Source organism: Chaetodon trifascialis, chromosome 3 (assembly GCF_039877785.1).
Source record: "Chaetodon trifascialis isolate fChaTrf1 chromosome 3, fChaTrf1.hap1, whole genome shotgun sequence".
Classification (NCBI taxonomy): domain Eukaryota; kingdom Metazoa; phylum Chordata; class Actinopteri; order Chaetodontiformes; family Chaetodontidae; genus Chaetodon; species Chaetodon trifascialis.
In genome coordinates, this window is record NC_092058.1 from 5,170,452 (window position 1) to 5,192,820 (window position 22,369).

At 43.6% G+C, this 22,369-nt stretch overlaps 1 protein-coding gene across 1 annotated transcript in view; it reads right to left on the bottom strand.

Moving 5' to 3' along the window:
* Positions 1 to 805: 805 nt before the first annotated feature.
* stab1 (stabilin 1) overlaps positions 806 to 22,369 on the bottom strand; it is a 78,984-nt gene continuing 57,420 nt past the window's right edge. Inside the window, exons 58-70 of the mRNA XM_070994234.1 lie at positions 21,196 to 21,312; positions 18,781 to 18,913; positions 18,580 to 18,640; positions 18,148 to 18,292; positions 17,370 to 17,503; positions 16,173 to 16,338; positions 15,484 to 15,590; positions 12,171 to 12,290; positions 11,310 to 11,444; positions 11,055 to 11,159; positions 5,008 to 5,157; positions 3,409 to 3,513; positions 806 to 1,479 (exon numbers count right to left, since the gene is read on the bottom strand). Coding sequence (XP_070850335.1) covers positions 1,402 to 1,479; positions 3,409 to 3,513; positions 5,008 to 5,157; positions 11,055 to 11,159; positions 11,310 to 11,444; positions 12,171 to 12,290; positions 15,484 to 15,590; positions 16,173 to 16,338; positions 17,370 to 17,503; positions 18,148 to 18,292; positions 18,580 to 18,640; positions 18,781 to 18,913; positions 21,196 to 21,312 — 1,556 coding nt within the window. The 3' untranslated portion in view covers positions 806 to 1,401. The remainder of the gene's footprint in view (positions 1,480 to 3,408; positions 3,514 to 5,007; positions 5,158 to 11,054; positions 11,160 to 11,309; positions 11,445 to 12,170; positions 12,291 to 15,483; positions 15,591 to 16,172; positions 16,339 to 17,369; positions 17,504 to 18,147; positions 18,293 to 18,579; positions 18,641 to 18,780; positions 18,914 to 21,195; positions 21,313 to 22,369) is intronic.

Genomic DNA, 22,369 nt, shown 5'->3' on the forward strand with positions numbered 1-22,369 from the left:
GCAGATGTGCATGCACGTCCCTTCAGATGGTGAAAGTCTAGTCTCGCATAGCCAGATTTATCTCCACACGATGCGACAGCCTGATTCAGTGGCAGAAAATCCACCAACTAGCGATAAACTTCCAACACGTCAATGAGTAGCAAAGAGGCATGACGACAAACAATGGGGAATAACCTTTATGTTTGTGTGGTGTGTACGTGTGCATGTGTGGTGTACTAGCCTCTCTTCCTGCTGCCAGACGGCACTATCACCTGGGGTGCTCTGCTATGAGCCGTTAAAGTACCGGAGGGGTGTCTTTGAGAAGACGAGTCGCACTGAGAGGGACCGGGGTCTTGGCGAGACTCACACTGTGGTGAGCGGGTCCTACAAGGTTTCACAGGTCAACCGTCTCCTTCTGCTCATATTTGAATTTGTGGGTATGATGGGAGGGTCTTAGTGGAGTGATAGGAAGCAGCAGAGTGAAAGGTGGGAGGTTTTGCATTACGTGTGCTCAAATTGCCAACTGCAGCTAAAGGTTAAAGCTGGTGTTCCTCCAATCCTGTTTGTTCCCACTGAAGATGTAAATCTTTAAAAGTGGTTCATAAGTATATGGTTTAATTTTAAGGCTCCTAAAACAGCTGCTTATTCAATTTTTTGCAAATGTTACTGAAACAGGAGGAAACAGTGCATTTTTGGGGACTATTTTCAGTGGCAGATGAATCCACATTTGGCGTTAGTTAATGTATCTAGCAGCAGGATGGTGTATGAGGGATTGAGTCATGATAAACTACACAGTCCGTCAATGAACAACACGTTGCCCAGTTACTCGTTGTTGGCTTATTGACGGCTTTAATAGTTTTTGTACAAAAATGGCGCTTTGTTGCACAGAAGAATAAGATGCATCAGGCTTTGGCTTTGAATTAACAACCGACTCTGCACCTCTACGCTGCTTGTTTTGCTTCTTGGACTGACAAAATCTGGCTTGTATAAAAGGTTGGGCAGCTGCTCTCAGCTCTTCTAAACCCTGTGCACAACCTGCCCAGCACCAAACAGCAGGTGGAAAGTGGAACATGTGCAGCTCAAGATTCAGATGTTTTTCTCAGGAGTTGGTGTAGACCAAACAAGAGCTGAATCACTATCAGAGCTTGTTTGATGTCAACAGCTGCTGGAAATACTGAGACTGAACCAAACAGTACAGTAAAAATATGAGCTTAAAGAGGCTAAAATGCACCGTAGAGCTGCAGAGTTGGTGACAGTTCTTCCAGAAATACTTTCTCATTGCACAGAATCCTTTGATCCATTGCTATTTTAAAAAAATATTGATTCAGTTATTTCTTGTTTGGATACAGATGGACTGAGGAAAAGCTGAACCACGATTAAAGCCAACAAGTAATTGTGGTATGTAAACACACGGCTCCAGTTTTACTGGTTCTCCTGGTCCAGGTCCAGAATCTTTGGAGGTTCTTCAGGTTCTGCTGGCTCCAGCCCCTGACTGGCCTCCTGTGGGGAGGAGAGAAAATGGTCAAATGTTTCAAAACTCTGGTTTCTGTGTATCTGTGTATGTATTGGGTACATTTGAAATGGAGCATTTGGGAAATGGCGTCGTGTTGCTTGGTGTAATGTGTACACACCTGAAACAACAGCAGTGGTGATCGACTGGTTTGTTTCTGTTTGGTCAGCACAGCTAGGTGCTATAATTAGCTACTGTTGTTTGTGTTATTAAGTTAAAGTAGTGTTTCTCACTTCCGGTCCTCGGGCCCCCCTGCCCTGCATGTTTTAGATGTTTCCTGCTCCAACACACCTGATTCAGATGAGTGGCTCGTAGGGATGCACATGGTTAACTGTTTAACCGTTAACCGATAACAGGAACGTTAACCAATTAATACTAACGGTCAATTTTGTTTTTTAGCTACGTAAGTCAATCAACTCATGGGGGCGTGTCGAGTTCGTAAGTTCGTGGCTATTACAACGGGCCGCTGGACCGCGCTCACAACAGAGAGCTACGTGACAATTACATGTCACTCTATCGATGAGTACTGGAAAGTTAATTCTGCCGTCCTGTTAACGCAGAGCATGCCAGGTAGACACACAGCTGATAACCTCACAGCTAAACTGGTTGATGCAGTGGAGACGTGGGGACTTAGTGGGAAAGTGTCCGCATGTGTCCTCGACAATGCGCGCAACATCGTGGCAGCCAACTCTCCCGGACGGGTCAGCTGGGACTCGATCCCCTGTTTTGCACATACACTGCAGCTGGCGGTAAATGACGGATTTAATGTGTTTGTGCATCGTGTTATTGTTGCAGCGGGGCGGCTTGTCAGGCACTTCAACCACAGCACACCTGCATGCAAGGCACTGGAGGCCAAACACGACCAAATGCAACTTCCGAAGCACCAGCTTATTGTGCGCAATTACGCACAAAACACACGTTACATTGAATATTTTTTTTTTTTATCTCCAGACACGCCGCGGGTCGTCCAGGTTTACAGCAAAATTGTTCGGAATGAAGCCGAATCATCCAGATAAACATTGAGCTCCATCAGAACTGTTTAAAAATCTGATTTCAGAAGCGTGAATCAGAACACACAATTAAAGAAATCACCAGCGCGCTCGCTCTCGACATAATTTAAAAAGCAATAGGAGACGATTGAAGCCTACAGTACTGTTATTTATCTAAATCTTGTAGCTTTTTTTTTTACATTTTAGATGAGTAATCTAACTATTTTCCGTCATTGTAAATCTGCAGTTCGGACCGAACAGCGCCGAGTCAGTGACTCTCTGATTCCAACCTTTCCTTACATGGAAAGCCTTGTCGGAATGGTGGGACGTTTGTGTGTCGGAATAGCGGTATTTCGGGATGGTGATATGTCTAAATGGTGGTATGTCTGAATGGCAGTATGTCAGAATGACGGAATGTCGGAATGGCAACATGTAAGGGCATTTAAATCTTATCGGTTAACGGTTATTAATCGCTAAAGGGCGTCGCTTAACGGTCATAAAAAAATTAAAAATGTGCATCCCTAGTGGCTCGTTATCAGGCCACTGCAGAGCTTGATGACAAGCCGATCATTTGAATCAGGTGTGGTGGAGGAGGGAAACATCTAAAACATGCAGGGCAGGGGGGCCCGAGGACCGGAAGTGAGAAACACTGAGTTAAAGGAAGATCAGCTCAAAATGTTGTTCTCTGATATTTGACGAATCGGTGACTTTTTCTCCTACTGGCCTGGCATGGAACCATATTTACATCCTTGTGTGTTTGGAGATGTTCTGTTAAATGAAGGTTATGAGGACAGAATTATTTTTTCCTTTATCATTTAAAAAAAAAAAATCTTTTCCTTTTGGCAGATCTTCAGCGCTTTATTTTAGGCAACAGTGGGCCGCTCACTCTCCTGCTGATGTAAAGGTTCAGACACTGATTGATGGACTCACCCCAAATGGTTCAGTGAAGGCTCTGGAGCCGCTGTACAGAGGGTTGGGGATGGAGACCAGAGTGGGCTTCGCCCTGCCGCCCGCCGCGCCGTCCTCATCCTCATTCTGTCACAGTGGAAACAATAGGAATGATGATCAGCTGTTAGCAGCGTGACCATAAACTACCAGCAGCTGAATCCCTGTTAGTTACTGAGTGAGTTAACGCACACAAGAGACGAAACCTTCTGTGAAACATTTTCTGAATAAACTCCTGTAGAAAAAACAACCAGTAATGCTAATCTGTTGGAAACAGGAGGACCTAATCTGAAGGATTGGATGGTCAGCGCTGATTAACATTTATCATATAAGATCATTGAATGAAACATTGCAGTGATGAAGGCTCTGAAACGTGAAAGAAGTCGGTATCCGTAAAGCAGGACTCGTTAAAACCAAACAACACATGGTTTTCTAATTGTATTTATTGATTTGACCTTTATTTAAAACCTCTTTTAGGTCAAAGGCTCCTTTTAGAGGTGAGACCTGGTCATGATGGCAGCACAGAAGCAGTCGACAAAATAATACGAGAGGATGAACCACGATAAGAGCAGAGACTCCTCATGCAGTAATTTACAGATTCTTTTGAAGATTGTAAAAATTCTTCAATTTGGTATGTTATCAGATTCCTCCATCAGTGCCTTTACATGCAGCAAAGCAGCCAGGCTCCAGTCAGCTCTCTATTAGCTGATTTCTTAAATGTCATGTAAACGAGAAACGTGGGTTCTGTTGGGTGGATGAAAGGAGAGGAAATGACACAGAGCAAAACCTCCTGGTATTAAAAATAATTCCATCCAAATCCAAATGTAAATAACACAAAGAAGTCAGTTTCCATTGCTTTGTGGAAAATCTCAACTGTCAGACTTTCATTTGGTCTCCTGTCAGGCTGTGCTAATGTTAGAAATCAAATTTCATGCATTTTTAATGAACGAATTCATTCAAAATGCTGCTGAAAATGTGTCAGGCAACCTTGAAAGCTGAAATCAATTTCACTTTTCAGCCAACTTGAGTTGAGTGTTCACTGTTTTTTATCCATTTATTACAATTTAGGGGCCACTATATTCTATTTGCTGTATAAACAGTATGCTTCCTCTAGGCAGTATTATCAGGAAACACTCTATAAACTTTCATTGTATATTTACTTTGTTAACAATACTCAATTATATTTATCAGTCAAGCCAGACAAAACCGGTCAGTCAGCTAAACTTCAAACTTCTGTTGGCATTGCAGATAAAAGATCACATGATTGATTAGTCCATTGGTATTTACCAGATAGTATTCGATCTATAGAAATCATTTCTCTTTGATGGACTGTGTCAAACCTGAATGTAATTCCAGAGTATAATGTTTAAATCTGTGGCATCAAGTTTGAAGTTAAAAAGCTCGAGACGCCTCGCTGTCCACACTCTCAGACAGACCATCGAAGGGCTGTTTGAGGGTTCAGACTCGGTTTTAAAGGTTAGTTTAGAATCTGGTTTAGGTCTGGGTTTGGGTAAGGGGCTCTGGAATGCATTATCTCAATGAGTATAAAGGTACATGTTTGTATTGTGTGTGTGTGTGTCTCACTCTGAAGTAGTGGAAGCGGAAGGCGTCAGTCTTGTGTTTGAAGACGTAGTAGCCGAGTGCAGCCAACACACACACCAGCAACAGTGACACCAAGATGGCCGACACTGTGCCACTTGAGTGGGCGTGGCTTCGGGAGGCATGATGAGAAATCTGAAGATGACAGGTATGACAAACACAAACACAAGAAAATTACTTGATATATGAGGACAGAGCCCTCATCACTGCACGCCTCTCTCTCTCTCACACACACACACACACACACACACACACACACACACACACACACACACACACACACACACACACACAGAGTCTTCATCTGTCTAGCTCTAATTACCATGGCAGCTACACTTTGCTGCACCGTCGGCATGGAGGAGTGACTGGTCAACAAGGTCGTGGCCACAAAACATAGATTTGATCAACAGGTAGGAGCTTGCAGTGACTGCTGGTTAACAGGTAGTAATCAGATTCTCTTTGTGAGAATATCTGTCGTCTAAACACATAAAAAACATAAAAATGACAAACTTTTCTGCCTTTCATCCGGGACTTGAAGTTTTTTCCACTTAAAATTTATGACCATTCAGAAATGTTTTAATCTCTGTCTTAGAACAGTGCTTGAAATTCAGACACTGACATAGTAATCTGAGAGCTTCAAGATCATTCACAGTTGGTATGTTTTACTGTCATGGGTGAGGAGGAGGAGGAGGAGGAGGAGGAGGAGGAGGAGTACCAGACTCCTCTGATAGGACAGTACTGAAGGCTAAACCTTGACCCTCCTTGTTTTTCTCTCCTGGGTGGTGTGATGTGGGAGGACCTTGGTTGCTCTGTAAAGATGTATCTTCAGCTGAGATGTTTAAGCTTTGGGCATCACTGTGTGCATGCTGCCCTCTTCTCTGATCACATATGTATTAAACTTTCTACATTAACTGAGGATCATTGAGTCACTACAGTTACAAGTTTTACACATTGCAGCTGTAATGTTTAAAAATCATCGTCAGAGGTGGGTCTTCATGGATTAGTTCAGTGTTTTGATCAGGATTGTAATTCGTTTAATGGAATAAACCACCCTGGGGGACTCCACGTCTTTTGTTGTTGTTCTTGCCAGCTGAAGGCTGTGAGTTCAGACTGTGGTTGGGAACTTGGTGACCTTGTGTAGATGTGTGATAACCTGACGATGCTCAGAGGGGGAGAGCATAAATCAGCAGCACTCAGGTCTGTTTCTGGTTAATCCTCTGCTCCACGTTACTCTACTCCGACACATGAGCTCAACAGAAAAACGGGTATCTTTGATAAGGATTCAGGGGATATTTGTTTTCTTTGTTGAAGTAAAAGGAAAGCAAGCTTGTCTAGGTTTGTGTGGATGCACTCAGTGATGAAAAAGGCCAATCTCAAGCATCGTTACAGCTAAAAACATGCGTAACTGGATGAGCTGCGTGGACAAAATGCTCATGGATATAGTTAACGCTCTTCAGCAGAGTTCAGTACATCAGCTTCTGTGAGGACTGCTGTGTTCCATCACACACCAGGATGTGTTACAACAATGACAAACCCTGGTTCACAGCTAAACTCAGACAGCTAAGGTTGGCAAAGGAAGAGGCCTTCAGGAGTGGGGACAAAGACAGATTCAAAGAGGCGAAGTACCCGTTTAGCAAGGGGGTGAAAGAGGCTAAACCACTGTACTCTGAGAAGCTCCAACACCAGTTCTCAGCTAACGACTCTGCGTCTGTCTGGAAAGGGCTCAGACAGATCACCAACTACAAGCCTAAAGCCCCCCACTCCATCAACGACCGACGCCTAGCCAACGACCTGAACGAATTCTACTGCCGCTTTGAAAGACAAAGGGACAGTCTGGTAACCATCCCCCACGACACCTCCCAACAGATCCAGCTCCAGTCACCTCCACCAATGCCCACCTTAAAGGTGGTCAACAAACTCTTCAGGAGATAGAACCCCCGGAAAGTAGCTGGACCGGATTCTGTCTCCCCATCCGCCTTGAAGCACTGCGCTGATCAGCTGTCTCCAGTGTTCAGACATTTTTAACACCTCACTGGAGACGTGTCACATGCCAGCCTGCTTCAGGGCTTCAACCATCATCCTAGTTCCCAAGAGGCCAAGGACCACAGGACTTAACGACTTCAGCCCCGTCGCCCTGACCTCTGTGGTCATGTAGTCCTTTGAGCGCCTTGTGCTCTCACACATCAGAGGCATCACCGACCCTCTCCTGGACCCCCTGCAGTTTGCATACAGAGCCAACAGGTTTGTAGACAACACAGTCAACCTGGCCCTCCACTTCAGGAGGATTACGGACTTCCTGTCTGACAGGAAACAGTGCGTGAAGCTGGAGAAAACATGTCTCAGACGCAAAGACCATCAGCACCGGATCCCCTCAGGGCTGCGTTCTTTCTCCTCTGCGCTTCTCCCTGTACATGAACAGCTGCACCTCCAGTCACCAGTCCATCAAGCTCCTGAAGTTTGCAGACGACACCACCCTCATCGGACTCATCTCCGATGGCGACAAGTCTGTCTACAGGTGGGAGGTTGACCATCTGGTGACCTGGTGCAACCAGAACAACCTAGAGCTCAATGCTCTAAAACCAGTGGAGATGGTTGTGGACTACAGGAAGACTAGAGGCAGCCTCACCTGCCTCCATCACCCTTTTTGACTGCACTTTTGACACTGTGGAGTCTTTCCGCTTCCTGGGAACTATCCTCCCCCAGGAACTCAAGTGGGAGCCGAACATCAGCTCCGTCATCAAGAAAGCACAGCAGAGGATGTTCTTCCTACGACAGCTGAAGAAATTCAATCTGCCAAAGACAATGATGGTGCACTTCTACACAGCCATCACTGACCATCACCATCTGGTACGCTGCTGCCTCCGCCAAGGACAAGGGCAGACTGCAGTGTGCCATTAGGACTGCATTAGGACTCTTAACACTCCACCTCTGCCTCTACTTGACATATTGACATTGCCATAACTCTGTGTTACATTAACGCTCAGCTTGGACTTCTCTCTGACTGTGCTTCTGAGAAAAGAAAAAAAACAGACTTGTGTATATATATTTATATTGTTGTTTTTTTTTTTTTACTTTTGAACGGCTTATTTGTAGTAGATGTGTCATGCACCAATTCCTCCTATGTGTAAAATTGTACTTGGCAATAAAGCTTTTTCTGATTCTGATTCAGATGCCCAACAAGCAGCTTTCACAGACCACATTCTGACAGAGACCGTGTTTAGCAGTGAGCGAGTAACAGCTTAGAAGCTGAAACCTCATTCAGAAGGAGAGTTTGTGAAGGAGAGCCTTGTTGCTGCTGTGGAGCGGCTGGAACTGGACAAATTAAACTGGAGAGAGGAAACACTGCTATGACAAAGCTGCCATGACATCTGAATATGCTGCTGAGCGTGAAAACTCCTTCAGGCATTTGGTGAGAGGCTTCACGCCATGAAAAGAACTGAACATATTCGCTGTTTAATTTTGACAACCAACAACATGAAACCACTGAGCTGAAGAGTAAAAACTTATCAGCAGTTCTTTTCAAAACTGACTGAAGACTGACCCAAATGTGGAAAACCAGCTGCAAGTAGCATCGTCATCATCATATGACATCAGACGCCTCACCAAAGAGACGCAGCTCCAGCCATCGCAGAGGTCACTGTGATACTTGTGGTCAATAATTTAGTATGACCAGGGGCGCTGCCAAAGGGGGACAGGGATGCCAAGGCCACCCTGATACAATTGCTGCCTCCCCCAAGAGAGCCCCCTCCACCCCCACTGCATATATATAATAAGCTTCTCAAGTGCAGCCAGTGAGTACAGCCCTTGAAAGATGTCATAAAAACGGCCCCCACTCCTGTCATAGAGGGACTGTTGATTAAATATGTATCATTACACTGTAGTGATACTGACGACGCCTTAGTTTTCACCAGCTCATGGATCCATATACTGGAGCTATTGATGCAGAACTAGTGAGGTGTGTTCACACAGAATGGGGACGTGTTTCTGTTGGAGGACAATTCGCAAAACAAAGGACAGATCAGAACGTGACTGTCAGAGTTCAAAGCCTGAAGAAGATTCACGTCTGAGATCAGAAGGTGTCAGACTAACTTGGTCCACAGTCTGCCCCAGTAAGTGGAGAGGATGTGGACGAGTGGACAGAAGGGGAACACTGGACATTAATCATTTAATTCACATTAATGTGATCGGGTCTTCATCTTCTTTTGTGTCCTATAGCATGACTATTGATCAGTCATGATGTTATCAAGGTGGAAACTCTGATTGAATCTTCATTTCCTGAAACCAAGAATCCAAACACAGCCATCTGTTCTCTGCCCACAGCTGTAGCTGTTGCCTAGCAACAACAGACTGAACTTTCTGATGCAGACCAGAGGGAAGGTCACCGTGGCGCCTCCTGGTGGTTCAGATATGAACCGCAGCAGTTCACGGTACAGCAAACATTTTATCTCATTGTTAGCAAGCTTATGAAAAGAAATCTGAAGAATTAAGTTTTTTTTTTTCAGTTCACCTTCAGAGAGCAGGAAGGGTTGACCAGGACCGTTTTTCTGTTAACGTTAAAAAGTCGCTAACGAGGGTCAGAACGGCGATATAAGAATCAAACAAAAGGTTGAAAATAGAGTCTTTTCTACATGACACCTTCCCTCTAGCCTCTCTAGCTACCTGCACGACCACAGTTCAGGTTTGGCCAGCATAGTGACATCCTGCTGGGAAAGTAGCTAAACACATCAACACACCCCAAGAATGGTCATTTTCATCTTCCCATCTGTGTTTTTATATTTGGAATTCAAAACCCAGAATGTAACCCCTCAAAACTGATTTTTGGGCTCATTACTTTCTTTTTTGGAAATGTGGATTATAGCTACGTCTCCTGCCATGGCCCCGCCTGACATCCCCTGCGACTGCCACTACAATGAGTCATACTTCCATTATCATTACATCCATCGTTACATCCACTGTCACTGTGATTTCTGTATGTCTTTCTCTCGCTCCCTCACCCAACCGGTCGAGGCAGATGGCCCACCCAGAGCCTGGTTCTGCCTGAGGTTTCTGCCTGTTAAAAGGAAGCTTTTCTTTGCAATTGTTGCCAAGTGCTTGCTCATGAGGGAATTGTTGGGTCTCTGTAGGTAAACAGAGTGTGGTCTGTACCAGCTCTATATGGAAAGTGTCCTGAGACAACTTCTGTTGTGATTTGGTGCTATATAAATAAAATTGAATCGATTTTTTTTTAATTAACATTTGGAACACCAACCCTCTATAGTTTCTGTCAGGTGGACAGCTGGATTTCTTTTAGTCTGTAACTTTGTCAGCTGTTCTCTTCATGATCCTGTTATTTTATTTCTGTTATTTAATAATACATTTCACTATAACTCTTAACGGGGCACTACTCCAAAAAAAGCATGTAGTCTACCTTGTATAAATAAAGGTTAAATTACTACATTTCTGACTTTTTCCAACACAAATTAAATATTCATATATGAATGGATTGTGGAGATTATCAGTGTTTCCGGGATATAAGAACCATAATGATCCTGAGCCTTAGTTCTTTAATACCACTGGTATATTTTTTTAACATAACTGTCTATTTCTGATGTCTTATTATGGTTTTGTGCTGTAGTCATCTCCTGTTTTATTTTGAAAGGTCACTCTCCTCGTGTCATATTTTGTTTTACTTCCTGCCTTTGTGTGTTTTCCTCCTGTTTTCTGTGTCACATGTGTTTCATTAGTTAATCAGCCTGTTGTGTATTTCTTTCCATGCGTTTTCCCTCTTTTGGTGGTATTTATCCTTTGTTCTTGGATGTTCTTCAGTCTGCTCCCTCAGTCCTGCATCTGGGTCCAGTCCCTTGTTTTCCTGTACCCTGCATATACAAGTGTGGCATTCCTTTTGGCACTACTGTTCCCATCATGCTTTGGGTGATGTAAACAGGAAGTGTTATAAGCTTGCTACATCTTGAGAACAGTACATCTTTATATAGACTCAGAACCAGAGGAAGAAGTTGTCCTAATTATCTCTGGGTTAAACCAGTGTCACTCACTGGTACAGGAGGTGCTTTCAGGGGGGCCTCGATGACGTGGATGATCCCGTTCACAGCAGGAATGTCCCAGTCCAACAGCAGCCGCTGGTTCACCAGCTTACGGCTCTGAGGAGACAAAGACACTAAATTAACGACTTTAACTAAACTTTTTTCAAGTTTCAAAATAAACTTCATTTTAACAAACATGAGATGTGGATTTATGAACCTAGGAGGTGTGTGTGTCTGTGTGTCTGTGTGTCTGTGTCTCTGACTGACCTCATTGTTGCCGTGGGTAACAGTCAGGTTGAACCCAAGCCTGGATATGATGACTTCCTGGTGTTTCAGATCCTTGAATGGTCGTCTACTGTGATTGGCTGAGATGTGATACTGAAGATCTCTACCAGACAGAGTCTAAAACACACACACACACACACACAGAAACAGAATAGATTTCACTGACAGCTCTAATGCTCTAAAGATAAAACATAACTTGGAATTATTACATAATAAAAGTTAATATATGTGTCAGTGTGGATCTGCCTACTTCTTGAAAATCCAAGCATATTGTTGATGCATGCTTCAATAGACCTGTATCCAAACAGTGAAATACTAGTGTACTCTCGGGATCCAGCTCTGCCAAATTTTGCAGACAAGCATACAAAAAATTTGAGTATTTAAATATTTCTCATTATTTGAGTGGTTCAACATGTTATTCTTTGTGTAAGTTCTAGTAGTTTGTACTGTACTGTAACTATTCCTTAAAGGCAAATATATGTATGAATTAAAAGTTAAATATTTTTGTTTTATATACATTTAAATGTTTTGCAAATTTACATATCAATATATCTACTTTTTAACTTTAGTATAGGTTAGGGTTAGGTTAGCTAACAAAGTAGTTATGTTGATACAAACACTACTTGTGTTTTAATTGCTAATTATGTCTCTGACTGAATTAACACCATGTGTGGAGTTCCTCAGGGCTCATAACTTGGACATTTTTCCTTTAGATGGTTCCATTAATCAACCTGCTTGATGTCATTTTCTGCACTTCAGTCTTTTTCATTTCTGTTAAACATGTTTTCATCCAGTTGTAAATGTCTAATTCTTTACTTCTAAAGGATTGAGGCTGTACAGCACCTTATTTGGGGTGAAGCCGGTGTTATGGGGAACAAACAGTGTGACCTCAGACGCCCTGTGAGACAGAAATTCAACGAGCTGTCTGCCCTCCAAGGATGAGCCGCTATAGTCCAACAACAACTAGAGAGAGAAACAGAGAGGACAGTGAAATTATTTAGGATTACAATCAGCTTCTTGTCAAGATTTCATCATTCAGAGATGTGTGCTTATATCTGGTAAAATCCTAACAAAGCAACAGCACACAAACAAACCGATTTTATTTATGTGGAGCTTTAAACAGTTGATCACAGTCAGTCGGTCCAGCAAACACTACCGAAACAAACGCGGACCACAGAGGTGGTTCGAGTGTGTGGACCTCGTCAGGTCTGATGTTCAGGAGTCCAGATGTTGAATCAACGCTCTCCCATGTTTTGGTTGTTTGATCTTTTTCCAGTTTTGTCTTTCAACTTCGATTGCTGTTGCTGGCTACAGTAAGTACATGTCAAAGGTTGTAATCAGCTCACACAACCTGCTATACATTACTCGAAGTTGGAGACACATATCCACATTTTTGAGGAGCTCATGTGAACTGAACACACCACATATACCACATAAATCAGAATAGAAAGACAGTTCTGGCACAAAGTTACTCATGACGTTAGCTGACTGTGTGTTGCAGTAGCTGCTTGATGAAGAGAGAAGAGCTTTGAAGCTAATTCATCATTGACATTATTTACATTCTTCACAAAGGTCACAAAATCAGCTGATTTACTTTGTTGGTCTGGAAGCTAATTTATATGTATAACATAAAGGAATATTGTGTTAGCACACGTTGAATGGCCATTCAGACAACTGCTGTTTTCATATTATTAAAAACATCAAACACAAAGACCAGCACATTCTGATCAGTCACCATGACGCCCTGATACTGATGAACGGCTCTAATTAGCGCTGCTTTGCAGTTTGTCAGACTGCTGTTGAACAGGGGGTTTCATTTTATTTAGACATCTATATGACATGACACGACATGATGAGACATCCTGTTCAGGAGAATGAGACGGACCGACCTCACACTGAGGAGGCATAACAAGTTGGAGCTGCTGAAACAGTCGATATGTTCAGGCCATGCAGAAGAAAAGAGGAACAGCGCCAGCTGAGAGGAGAAACCAGCAGGAATCAGCCAGTTATTAAAAATATGCTTTGAAGGCGGCTTTTCAACTTTCCTCCACAAGTATGAGCCCTGAAGAGATACGGAGTTCACAAGTTCTTTCTCATAGTTTTGTACTTTTAGAGCCTCTCACTCTAATCTCTTTTACGAGTCAGACCTTGACCTGAATCCTCCTACAGCCGTTTTTTATTTTTAACTTCTCCTTGTTGGCTGAAGTCTTCCACAGCTCAGTTATCTTCAGGGGGAGACGAGTGTGTTCTCTCTCACAAATTAACAACTCAAAAGTCTGTCTGTCCTTTTAGAGACTATTATATTTTAATGTACGTACACGCTTATTTTCCTAACTTATGCGTAGTTTGTAGTTTGTGTCATCTGCTTTGTGAAGTGCAGCTGTTGACGTTTACTGTCACCTCGTTTGTATACCATAACAGCTGTTGATCGTGTGTGTTTGCATGCCACTGTTCTGCAGAGGACTAAAGCACTGAGGGGACAAAGTGAACCACTCTGTTTTGTTCTGAGACGTCTCTTTGTCTGAGGACAGAAAGGAAATGAATCCATGATGAAACCCACCTGGATCAGACCCAGGAAGCACTTCATTCCAAAATAGGGCAACACTGAAGTCCTGATCACAGAACATGATGACTGATGTCTGCAGATGAGCTATTTTCGATGATGTCTTCATGCCGCGAGCACAGTCTTTACCTCGACATAATTTACAATGTTATATGGAATAAATGAAAAAAAAAAAAAAAAAAAACAGGCCTGTGTACAATTTAAAAATCACACTTTGGTGCCCAAAAAACACCCTCAACAAAAGAACCCAGAAGAGTCCCAGGAAACACTTTTTTCTGCCCAAGCGGCAACAGTTGTGGTTATTTTACACTTCAGATTTCTAAATTTCTTGTTTTCTCTGTGCTCTTAGAAATTTCTGATAGTATTGAACTAAGAATGTTTTCAGTCATGCTCAGCCCATCACTTTAGTCCAGACTGAACTCATAAAGTTTAACACAAAGATTCAACGATGCCCAGAGGATGAATCCTAATGACTTTGGTGACTTTGGTGACCCCCTGACTTTTCCTGCAGCGCCACCAGCAGGTGGCGTGCAGGTTAGCATGCTAACATGTTTAATTAAAATGTTGAACATGATAATTATACCTGTTAAACATCATTTTAGCATTGTCATTCCGAGCATATTAGCACGCTGACGTTAGCATTTAGCTCTGAGCATCTGCCTCACAGAGCTGCTAGCATAGTTGCAGACTTTCTTTCCCCATTTTAAATTTGATTGTTCCTTATTTGGTAATTAACGTTTAGCGTCACAGAGAAGGAGAATGAAACAGCAGTTTATTGTACAGGAGGAAGAAAAAAGGAAATATATGTAATGGAAAGTTCCTGTTTAGTTATGGTTTTGGGTTTATATCCTGTTTTATGGTGTAGCGTCTCTCCTCGTGTCGTCATTTGTTTTACTTCCTGCCTTTCTCTCTTTCCCGCCCTTGTGATTAGTTTCACCTGCCCCTCGTTATTCTTCCCTCTCGTGTATTAAGTCAGTGTGTTTTCCCTCTTTCGGTTTTAGGTCATCGTCTGGTTTACTGGTTTGTTATTTGTATTTCTGCTTTGTTCTTGGATTTTGGCTCGGCCGGCTCACTTTTGTTATGAAAGCTCTCTTTTTGTTCTTTCAACTTGCTCGACTGAGTGTTCTGCATTTGGGTTTTTGAACTGCCAAACGTAACAGGTTCATCATAACCTGGTTCTCATTTCTGTGGGTGTCCTTCCTTGTTATCAGGTCAGTCAGAATTAACATCAAGGAATTAACCTTTCATATCACCAAATGCTTATACAGGTACATCTGGTTGAAAGGGCTCTGCTCTTTGAGGGAGCTCAAGAAGATCCTGCTGGATTTCATTAACAAACACACACATGAACATTAGACCTCAGTCAAAATTAACATGACCAAATATCTATTCCATCAGGAGGAGGTTGAGCTGTTTGTATGAGTGGAGTTGTTAAGGTGGTGCTGTCCTGCTTGACTATGACTGGACGTTATTAGTCAGCTGATGCCAGCACAACACTGCCCTGAACAAACTGTTATTATTACCGACACAACGGCAGAAAGAAATGAACCAGATGATCCCTTCACAGCTGAATGGTGCAACTGTCACACTCACCTTGTAGAAGATGGAGAAGTTACTATACGTGGCGAGGACGCTGGTCAGGACGCCGTTACAGAAATCTCCATTTCCAACGTAGCCAGCAGGACACACACAAGAAACATCTGCACGCACACACACGCATTAACATCTCTCATGTGTCCTCCCAAGTTCAGAATTCAGGTCTGATGTCTCAACTGAAACCTTTGATTTGTCATTAAGAAGTCAGGAATGTATTGATGCTGTATCTATTACTGTGGTAACAGTTTTCACCGTCTATCGGTCAGACGTCTGGAGCGTTACAGTGGAGTGAACTGTTAATGACCTGTTGGATTTTATAAATATATTACACAGAATACACAGAAAACCAAACAGAATATCATTGTAATCCTAAAAGTTTCCATTTGAGACATCATCTAGAACTCTGTGAACCTGCGACATGCAAGTGTCACTATTAGTTCATCCTTCATCATGTGAACTACCAGGTGATAGAGTAAGTCATGAGAACAATCTTTCGTTGCAGCTCTGGATTATAAAGCCAAAAAAAAAACAGCCTGTTTGTGTCTGAGCTGAATCCACAGAGCGCTCTGCGATGAGCAGCAGACTCAACAACAACGAATTAAACGACGTCATGAACGTTATGACCTTCCACAATCAGGAGCCAAAATATCTACTGATAAAATCAACAGACTGCGCTGCCCGAGTACCTTTGAGCCTGTAGCAGTAGGCGTCGTACATGTTGCTCTGGTCCACAGGTTCTTTGTAGAGAACCAGGCCCACGTGATTGTCTCCACACTTGACCGAGGGGAAGCGGGTCGGGTATCCCGCCTTCCCCCCCTCCAACCAGCCGGCCACACACAGATGCATTCCCAGCTGTCAGGACGAGAGAAGATGGAGGACGGCGGGATGAATGATCGATCACAAGTACCAGCATGCACTGCTTTGATCCAGACAGGTGAAAGAGGAAGAGAGTACTTGGCAATTAATTGGGAGAGGTTGTTGTAATGTGGTTGTGAATATTGTGCATCAACAAACAAGATGCATTCCTGATCTGACCTCAACTGTTCGACAGGTTGATTGACACCTCAAAGGTTCAGGTTTCAGTCCTGTTTGTTTATTTAACAGAATATCTTCCAAACGAATAAAGGTAAAGCTTGATTTATATATCTGCATGACACCGCATCAACCACAGCTACATGCACAACCTCAGGCGTAGCTGACGGGTGCAGACATGTCGAGGCTACAGAAACATCACGAGGAGAACGGAAATTGATTGGCTGCTTGAATTTTCATCGACACGTTTCTGATGCTTCTGATGAAGTTGGAAACAGCTCTGTTATCTCCTCATTTTCAGTTACAAGGAACCTTTTGCTCACTGTCATTACTGCTGTATCACAGTAACCGAGAGACTTAAATAAAGTGACTGCAGGGAACAGTTTTAACCAGTAATGTCATGAGACGATGTGGCCACCACCAAAGACTCAGTGACTGGGGGGAATAAAAGCACAGTGTGACCTGGTCACGTTCAGTACATGCGTCTGGTGTTGTGGAGATTCTACAGAGAAGGTAAACTCTAATGCTGAACTGTCAATCAAAACCGACACTGTATGTAGGCGGGACTCTGTCAAACTCTGGTGTCAAGCATCAATCTGGCCTCACAGTTAAACATTTCTTTCTAGAGTGAATAAGAAGATGCTCTCTTTTGTTGTGTTGTTTATCAAGACAACAACAGCATTTTTAGAGAGGAGGTGCACGCTGCTCTCACTCACAGCTGCTTAGGAGCATGTAGCTGAACTTTCTATCTTCTAACATTCTTTCTTTTAAATACTGTTTGCGTATATATGAGCGACATGTATTGACCTGTCTGGTGCCTCTATGGAAACCCCTCCAGTGGGTGGGTTTACCTGCTGTGCGTCTCCCAGCTGCTTCAAGCTGGCCAGCGTGGCGCCCTCGGCCTGGCAGGCAGCTTCAGCCTGACTGAAGTTCATCTTGTACCTCCCCTCCGGGGCGCGCAGGTGGAACACTCCAGCTGTGTTGGCTGAACCACAAACACCAAAGTTATCTTTACGTCAGATTACTTCGTCCTTTATGGCTCAGTGCGACAGTCTAATCTCTCCAGGTGAAAACAGAATACAAGGCATTGATCTGAGGCTGAAAACTGACACAAAAGCCCGCAGCTGATTGAAAGGGATCAAACTACAACAAAGAAAAACCCTGGTCTCTGATTGGCTGTCAGATGTTTGTTTCCACTAAAAACGGAATGAACTTTGACCACACGGCACGATGAATGAGCCCCAGGTAAGAGCCGTCTCTGGGTGTTAGCTCAGAGGCTCTCAGCCTTAACGAGCTCGAGGCCTGAACAAACTCTGGGCGCTGCCTGTCGTCGTCCAGCTGAGTGCCTTCTGTTTGTTTACGTGTCTCAAAAAAGTCAAACTAAAAAAACAGTGTTCTCTATAGCATCACCATGGTAACATGAATGCTATAAAGGTCAGCTGCTGTCGAATCAACAGTTACCATAGCAACTGAAACAGAATAGGACATGGAGCCAAAATGGCTGCCGCTCGGCAGAGGGAATAAATGCGATTACACTGCAGCGACAGGTTCACCACGGTGACACAAGATGGCCCTTAAGGATGATTTGGACAATCGGCCTGTCACGTGAAGTCAGTGCTCATGTGTTACCATGGTAATGCAGGTCCTTGCAGGTGGCCACAGGGTCACAGTCTCCGTTGTCTTCCAGGCAGCGGTCAACAGGGGGCACCACCTTCTCCAGACACTGGACTCCATTACCCACGTACCCCGGCAGGCACTCACACTCACGCTCGTTCTAGTGGAACCAGATCAATCAGTTTAAGTAATCAGAGTGATCAATAGAAAGCAGGAAATCAGGTTTTGTGATCAATGAGCCCTTTCTCTCCTCCATCCAGCGAGGCTCCTGATCCAGTGCTGGCATATTTTACATGCATGTTCGATATTGTGTCAGATTAGACTCAATTACGGGTTCAGGCTCATTTTGTAGTTCAACTTTCTTTTGATTCTTCCTCCTGATAACACAGGTGAACAGGAACAAACTAAATTAAAATTCTAAAGAAGAAAATGAAGGATTTGACTCACTGGACCGGTGAACTTGCAGGTGGCAAAGTCACTGCAGCCCCCGTTCTGCTCCTCAACACACCTGGATTACAAACAGACAGAACAGCAGCAGCCTGATGTCACATCTCTGAACGTCTTACGCTCACCAAAAAACTCCTTTGATAAAGAAAACCACAGAAGGGAAGGAGAGATTGAATTGAGAGAAATGACGGCCACGCCCACCTGTTGATGGGCTCGCAGGAGTAGCCGTCTCCTTGGTAATCGCTGTGACAGGTGCAGTTGACGAGCAGCCCCGTCTGGTTACAGTCTGCGTTCTGGTGACAGCCACCATTATACTCTGAGCACAGGTCTGGAGCTGCACGGTGTTTAATAAAACTGTCATCTGCTCTGCTCACATGGTGCATTCCAGTCATCTTCATATTTACACAGCCTTCTCATTGTTAGGCACAGTGCAGGCAGCGTACTGCACAGCAGTATGGAAGTTCAGATATACACATTTCACATCTTTTTCTTTGGCCAGCCATTTTTTAAAACTTTATTAATTGCTCAGACATAACATAACAAATATAGAGGATGAAACACTGAGGAAAATCTATCAGTTTTTGATGTATTTTTATGGTCTTGTCTCAGCAGCAGTGGTTATAAGGTTTAAGTGCTGACTTTCAACTTTGAGGTTTTCTATCCAGAATAGGTGAACAGTGTCTGTTGTGCTGGACAATCACAAATCGCACAAACATGTGAAGAAAGCGAGCCTCCCCTCCCCCATCCACATCACCGTCTGTCGCTGCAGTGTTGAGAGCAGCTGCATCATTAGCGGGTGTGGAAACTGTCGTGAATCAGGCTGAAAAGTCATAGACAGCCAAGTTGGACACATTACCTCGAACGACCTGGTCGTTTGTTTCACTGCTAAAGACCGGACTGAAGGAGAAAGCCCAAAATCCCAAAACAAGCAGGAAGTGAAGCTGGCTGAGCATCACAGGGAACATATGACATTTAAATATGTGCAAAAATGAGAAGTTATTTACACATATTAATCACTTAATCACAACGGATTTCAGTTAAAAAATGAGACCTTCCCCAGCCTTCCTGCTCGCCTTTGACAGCCTGTGGGCTGATTTCTATGTAGAGGACTTGGGATGGTTTTTTCCATCAGGATAAATAGTCCATGCTGTCTTCACTTCGAGCCTATTTTTACAGATGATTGGTAGAGAGCTTCATCACATGCTGCAACACCCAAAATTCTCTCAAGGCATTCCTGAGATATCGTGTTCACAGACTGGGCCAGAGGTCACAGCGACCTTGATAACTGACCATCAAAATCTAATCAGTTCATCGTGGAGTTCAAGTGAACGTTTCGGACAAATGTGAGGAAATTCCTCGAGGTGTTCCTACGATATTTATTTCTGAGAATGGGACAGATGTAAGTATGTATGGGAGGATGGACAGACAAACCCGAAAACGTGCCTCCTGCCACGGCTGTTGCCGGCATGGAGGCATCACAAATGTTTCTGACAGTTAGTTGCTTCACATATTTTTTTTTGCCATTATTGACAACGTAGCACAACATCACACCATAAATGAACAAATGTTAAAGTTACTCTCAACTGTTCTGCGCTCTGCTGTCGGAATATGTGCGATGCTTTTGAAATGACAGAAATCTTGTAAATCCTTGCCAATCTACCCAACGACAAACGATAGCCTGGCCACCGTAGCCAGTCTGACTCATCCATAACAACAATTTAGAGCCAGCTAAACAAACATTAGTATCATTTCTGGCTTGTGAAATTCATTAACAGATCACTTTATATAAAATGTAACCTTGTTGAACATTAACCAGCCATACGTATGACAGATTATGTATTATTCACCATAAATACTCTGAATGAGTAATCAGTTGCTTTCGTTGTGGCATAAGCTGTTTTCTACTGGTGTAGATATGACTGCCATAGACATCAGGGTATTTTCTCACTATGATCTGTCTTCAGATGATCTGAAATGACAATGTGTTTGTGTATCCATTACACCTGATACAGTTTCACTGTAATTCCAACACTGGTATGAACCATTCCCACCCGTAGTGGGTGGGTCTGGACCTGCTGCGCCTACATCTGATGGGGCTTCTAACTAAAAAAATGATTGCACGTGCAGCCATTATGTAAATTTGTCCAGTTATCTTTTACAGTTCGTACACTGTTGATCCACTGTGGATGTAAACTCCCTCAAATCAAAGCTGAAAGTCAACACTGGAACTCCATCCATCGGCTTCTCAGCTTTCTTCATTTGAATGAGAAAAAAGTCTGAAGTTGTTTACTTGAGCCAGGGGGATCAGGGTGACCTAACATCCTGCAGCAGGCCTTCAGCCAAACATTTTAGGAGTGTTCATTGTTATCGAGTTTTGAAGGTCACAGTTCTACACTCCGTTTCCAGTTTCTCATTGTTTGTGGCTACAAAGCACTTTCTACTTTTATTAAAAAAGGCCATTAATACTAACTCCATCACAGTGCTCTGATGAGTCTGAGGTGTCTTATCATGTTGCGGTTTCAACTACTAAAAGAATCATTATCATCATGCAGACAAAAGGCTGCAGGAAGTCGTTATCTCCGGTTGATAAATCATCCTGAACTGCAGAACACTCACGTGGCTCTGGACTGCAGTCGGTGCCATTCCCCTGAAATCCAGTCTTACACTGACAACCAACACCTGGCACACAGTCCGCCTGGGCGTGGCACTGCCGGCACTCCTCTGGGATCGAGCCTGGACAGACAGACGGAGGGGTGATTCATCAAAGACGGAGGTTAAACAGGCCTTTGAAATTGTTTATAGCTGAGCTGTATTACTGAGATAACTGCGTGTACAAGTACTACTAACAGTGAAATGACTTTTAATCTTCAAGCACAAAACTGTTTGATTAAAAATGGGTGTGGTCTTAAACTGCACATAGGAACCAAGCAGTGAGATAAAATAAGATAATCCTTTATTAGTCCAACAGCAGGGGAATCAGCACTGTTACATATAATAATAGCAAGAAGTATCAGTAAGAAAACAGATAGATAACTAAACAATACACTAAGTAAGTTACACCTTATTGCACATTAACAGTTCACAGTTTATTATACAGTGATATCACACATGAGTGAATGAGTCAGATTGGGTGTGTGTGGTCTGCTGGGAGCGGTGCTGATTGTAAAGTCTGACAGCAGCAGCAGGAAGGAAGGACCTGCAGTATCTCCCCTTCACACACTGTGGGTGAAGCAGCCTGCAGCTGAAGGAGCTGCTCAGTGCTATCAGAGTGTCCAACATGGGGTGGGACATGTCCTCAATCAGGAATGATAGCTTAGCCATAATCTCCCTTTGTCCCACCACCTCCACCAGGACTGAGGTGGCCTTCTTAACCAGTCAGTGAAGTCTCTTCCTGTAAGCAGTCAAGATGCTGCATACCGCTCCATAGAAGATGGCTGCTGCCATCACACAGCCAAAGAAGGTCCTCAGGAGTGCCCCCTGCACTCCAAAAGCCCTGAGTCTCCTCAGCAGATACAGTCTGCTCTGGTCTGTCTTATTTAGTGCTTTCATGTCGTCAGTCCAGTACAGTTTATTATTCAGGTGAACACCCAGGTGCCTGTATGATTCCAGCAGCTTTCTGTCTTTTCCCTGGATGTTCACTGGTGCAGGAGGAGACGGTGCAGCTGTGGAAGTCCACCACCAGCTCTCTGGATTTCCCTGCACTGATCTGGAGGTGGTTCCGCCAGCACCAATCCACAAATCCGTCCTCATCCCTGAGGAGGACGATGATTTCAGTCGTCAGAGAACATCA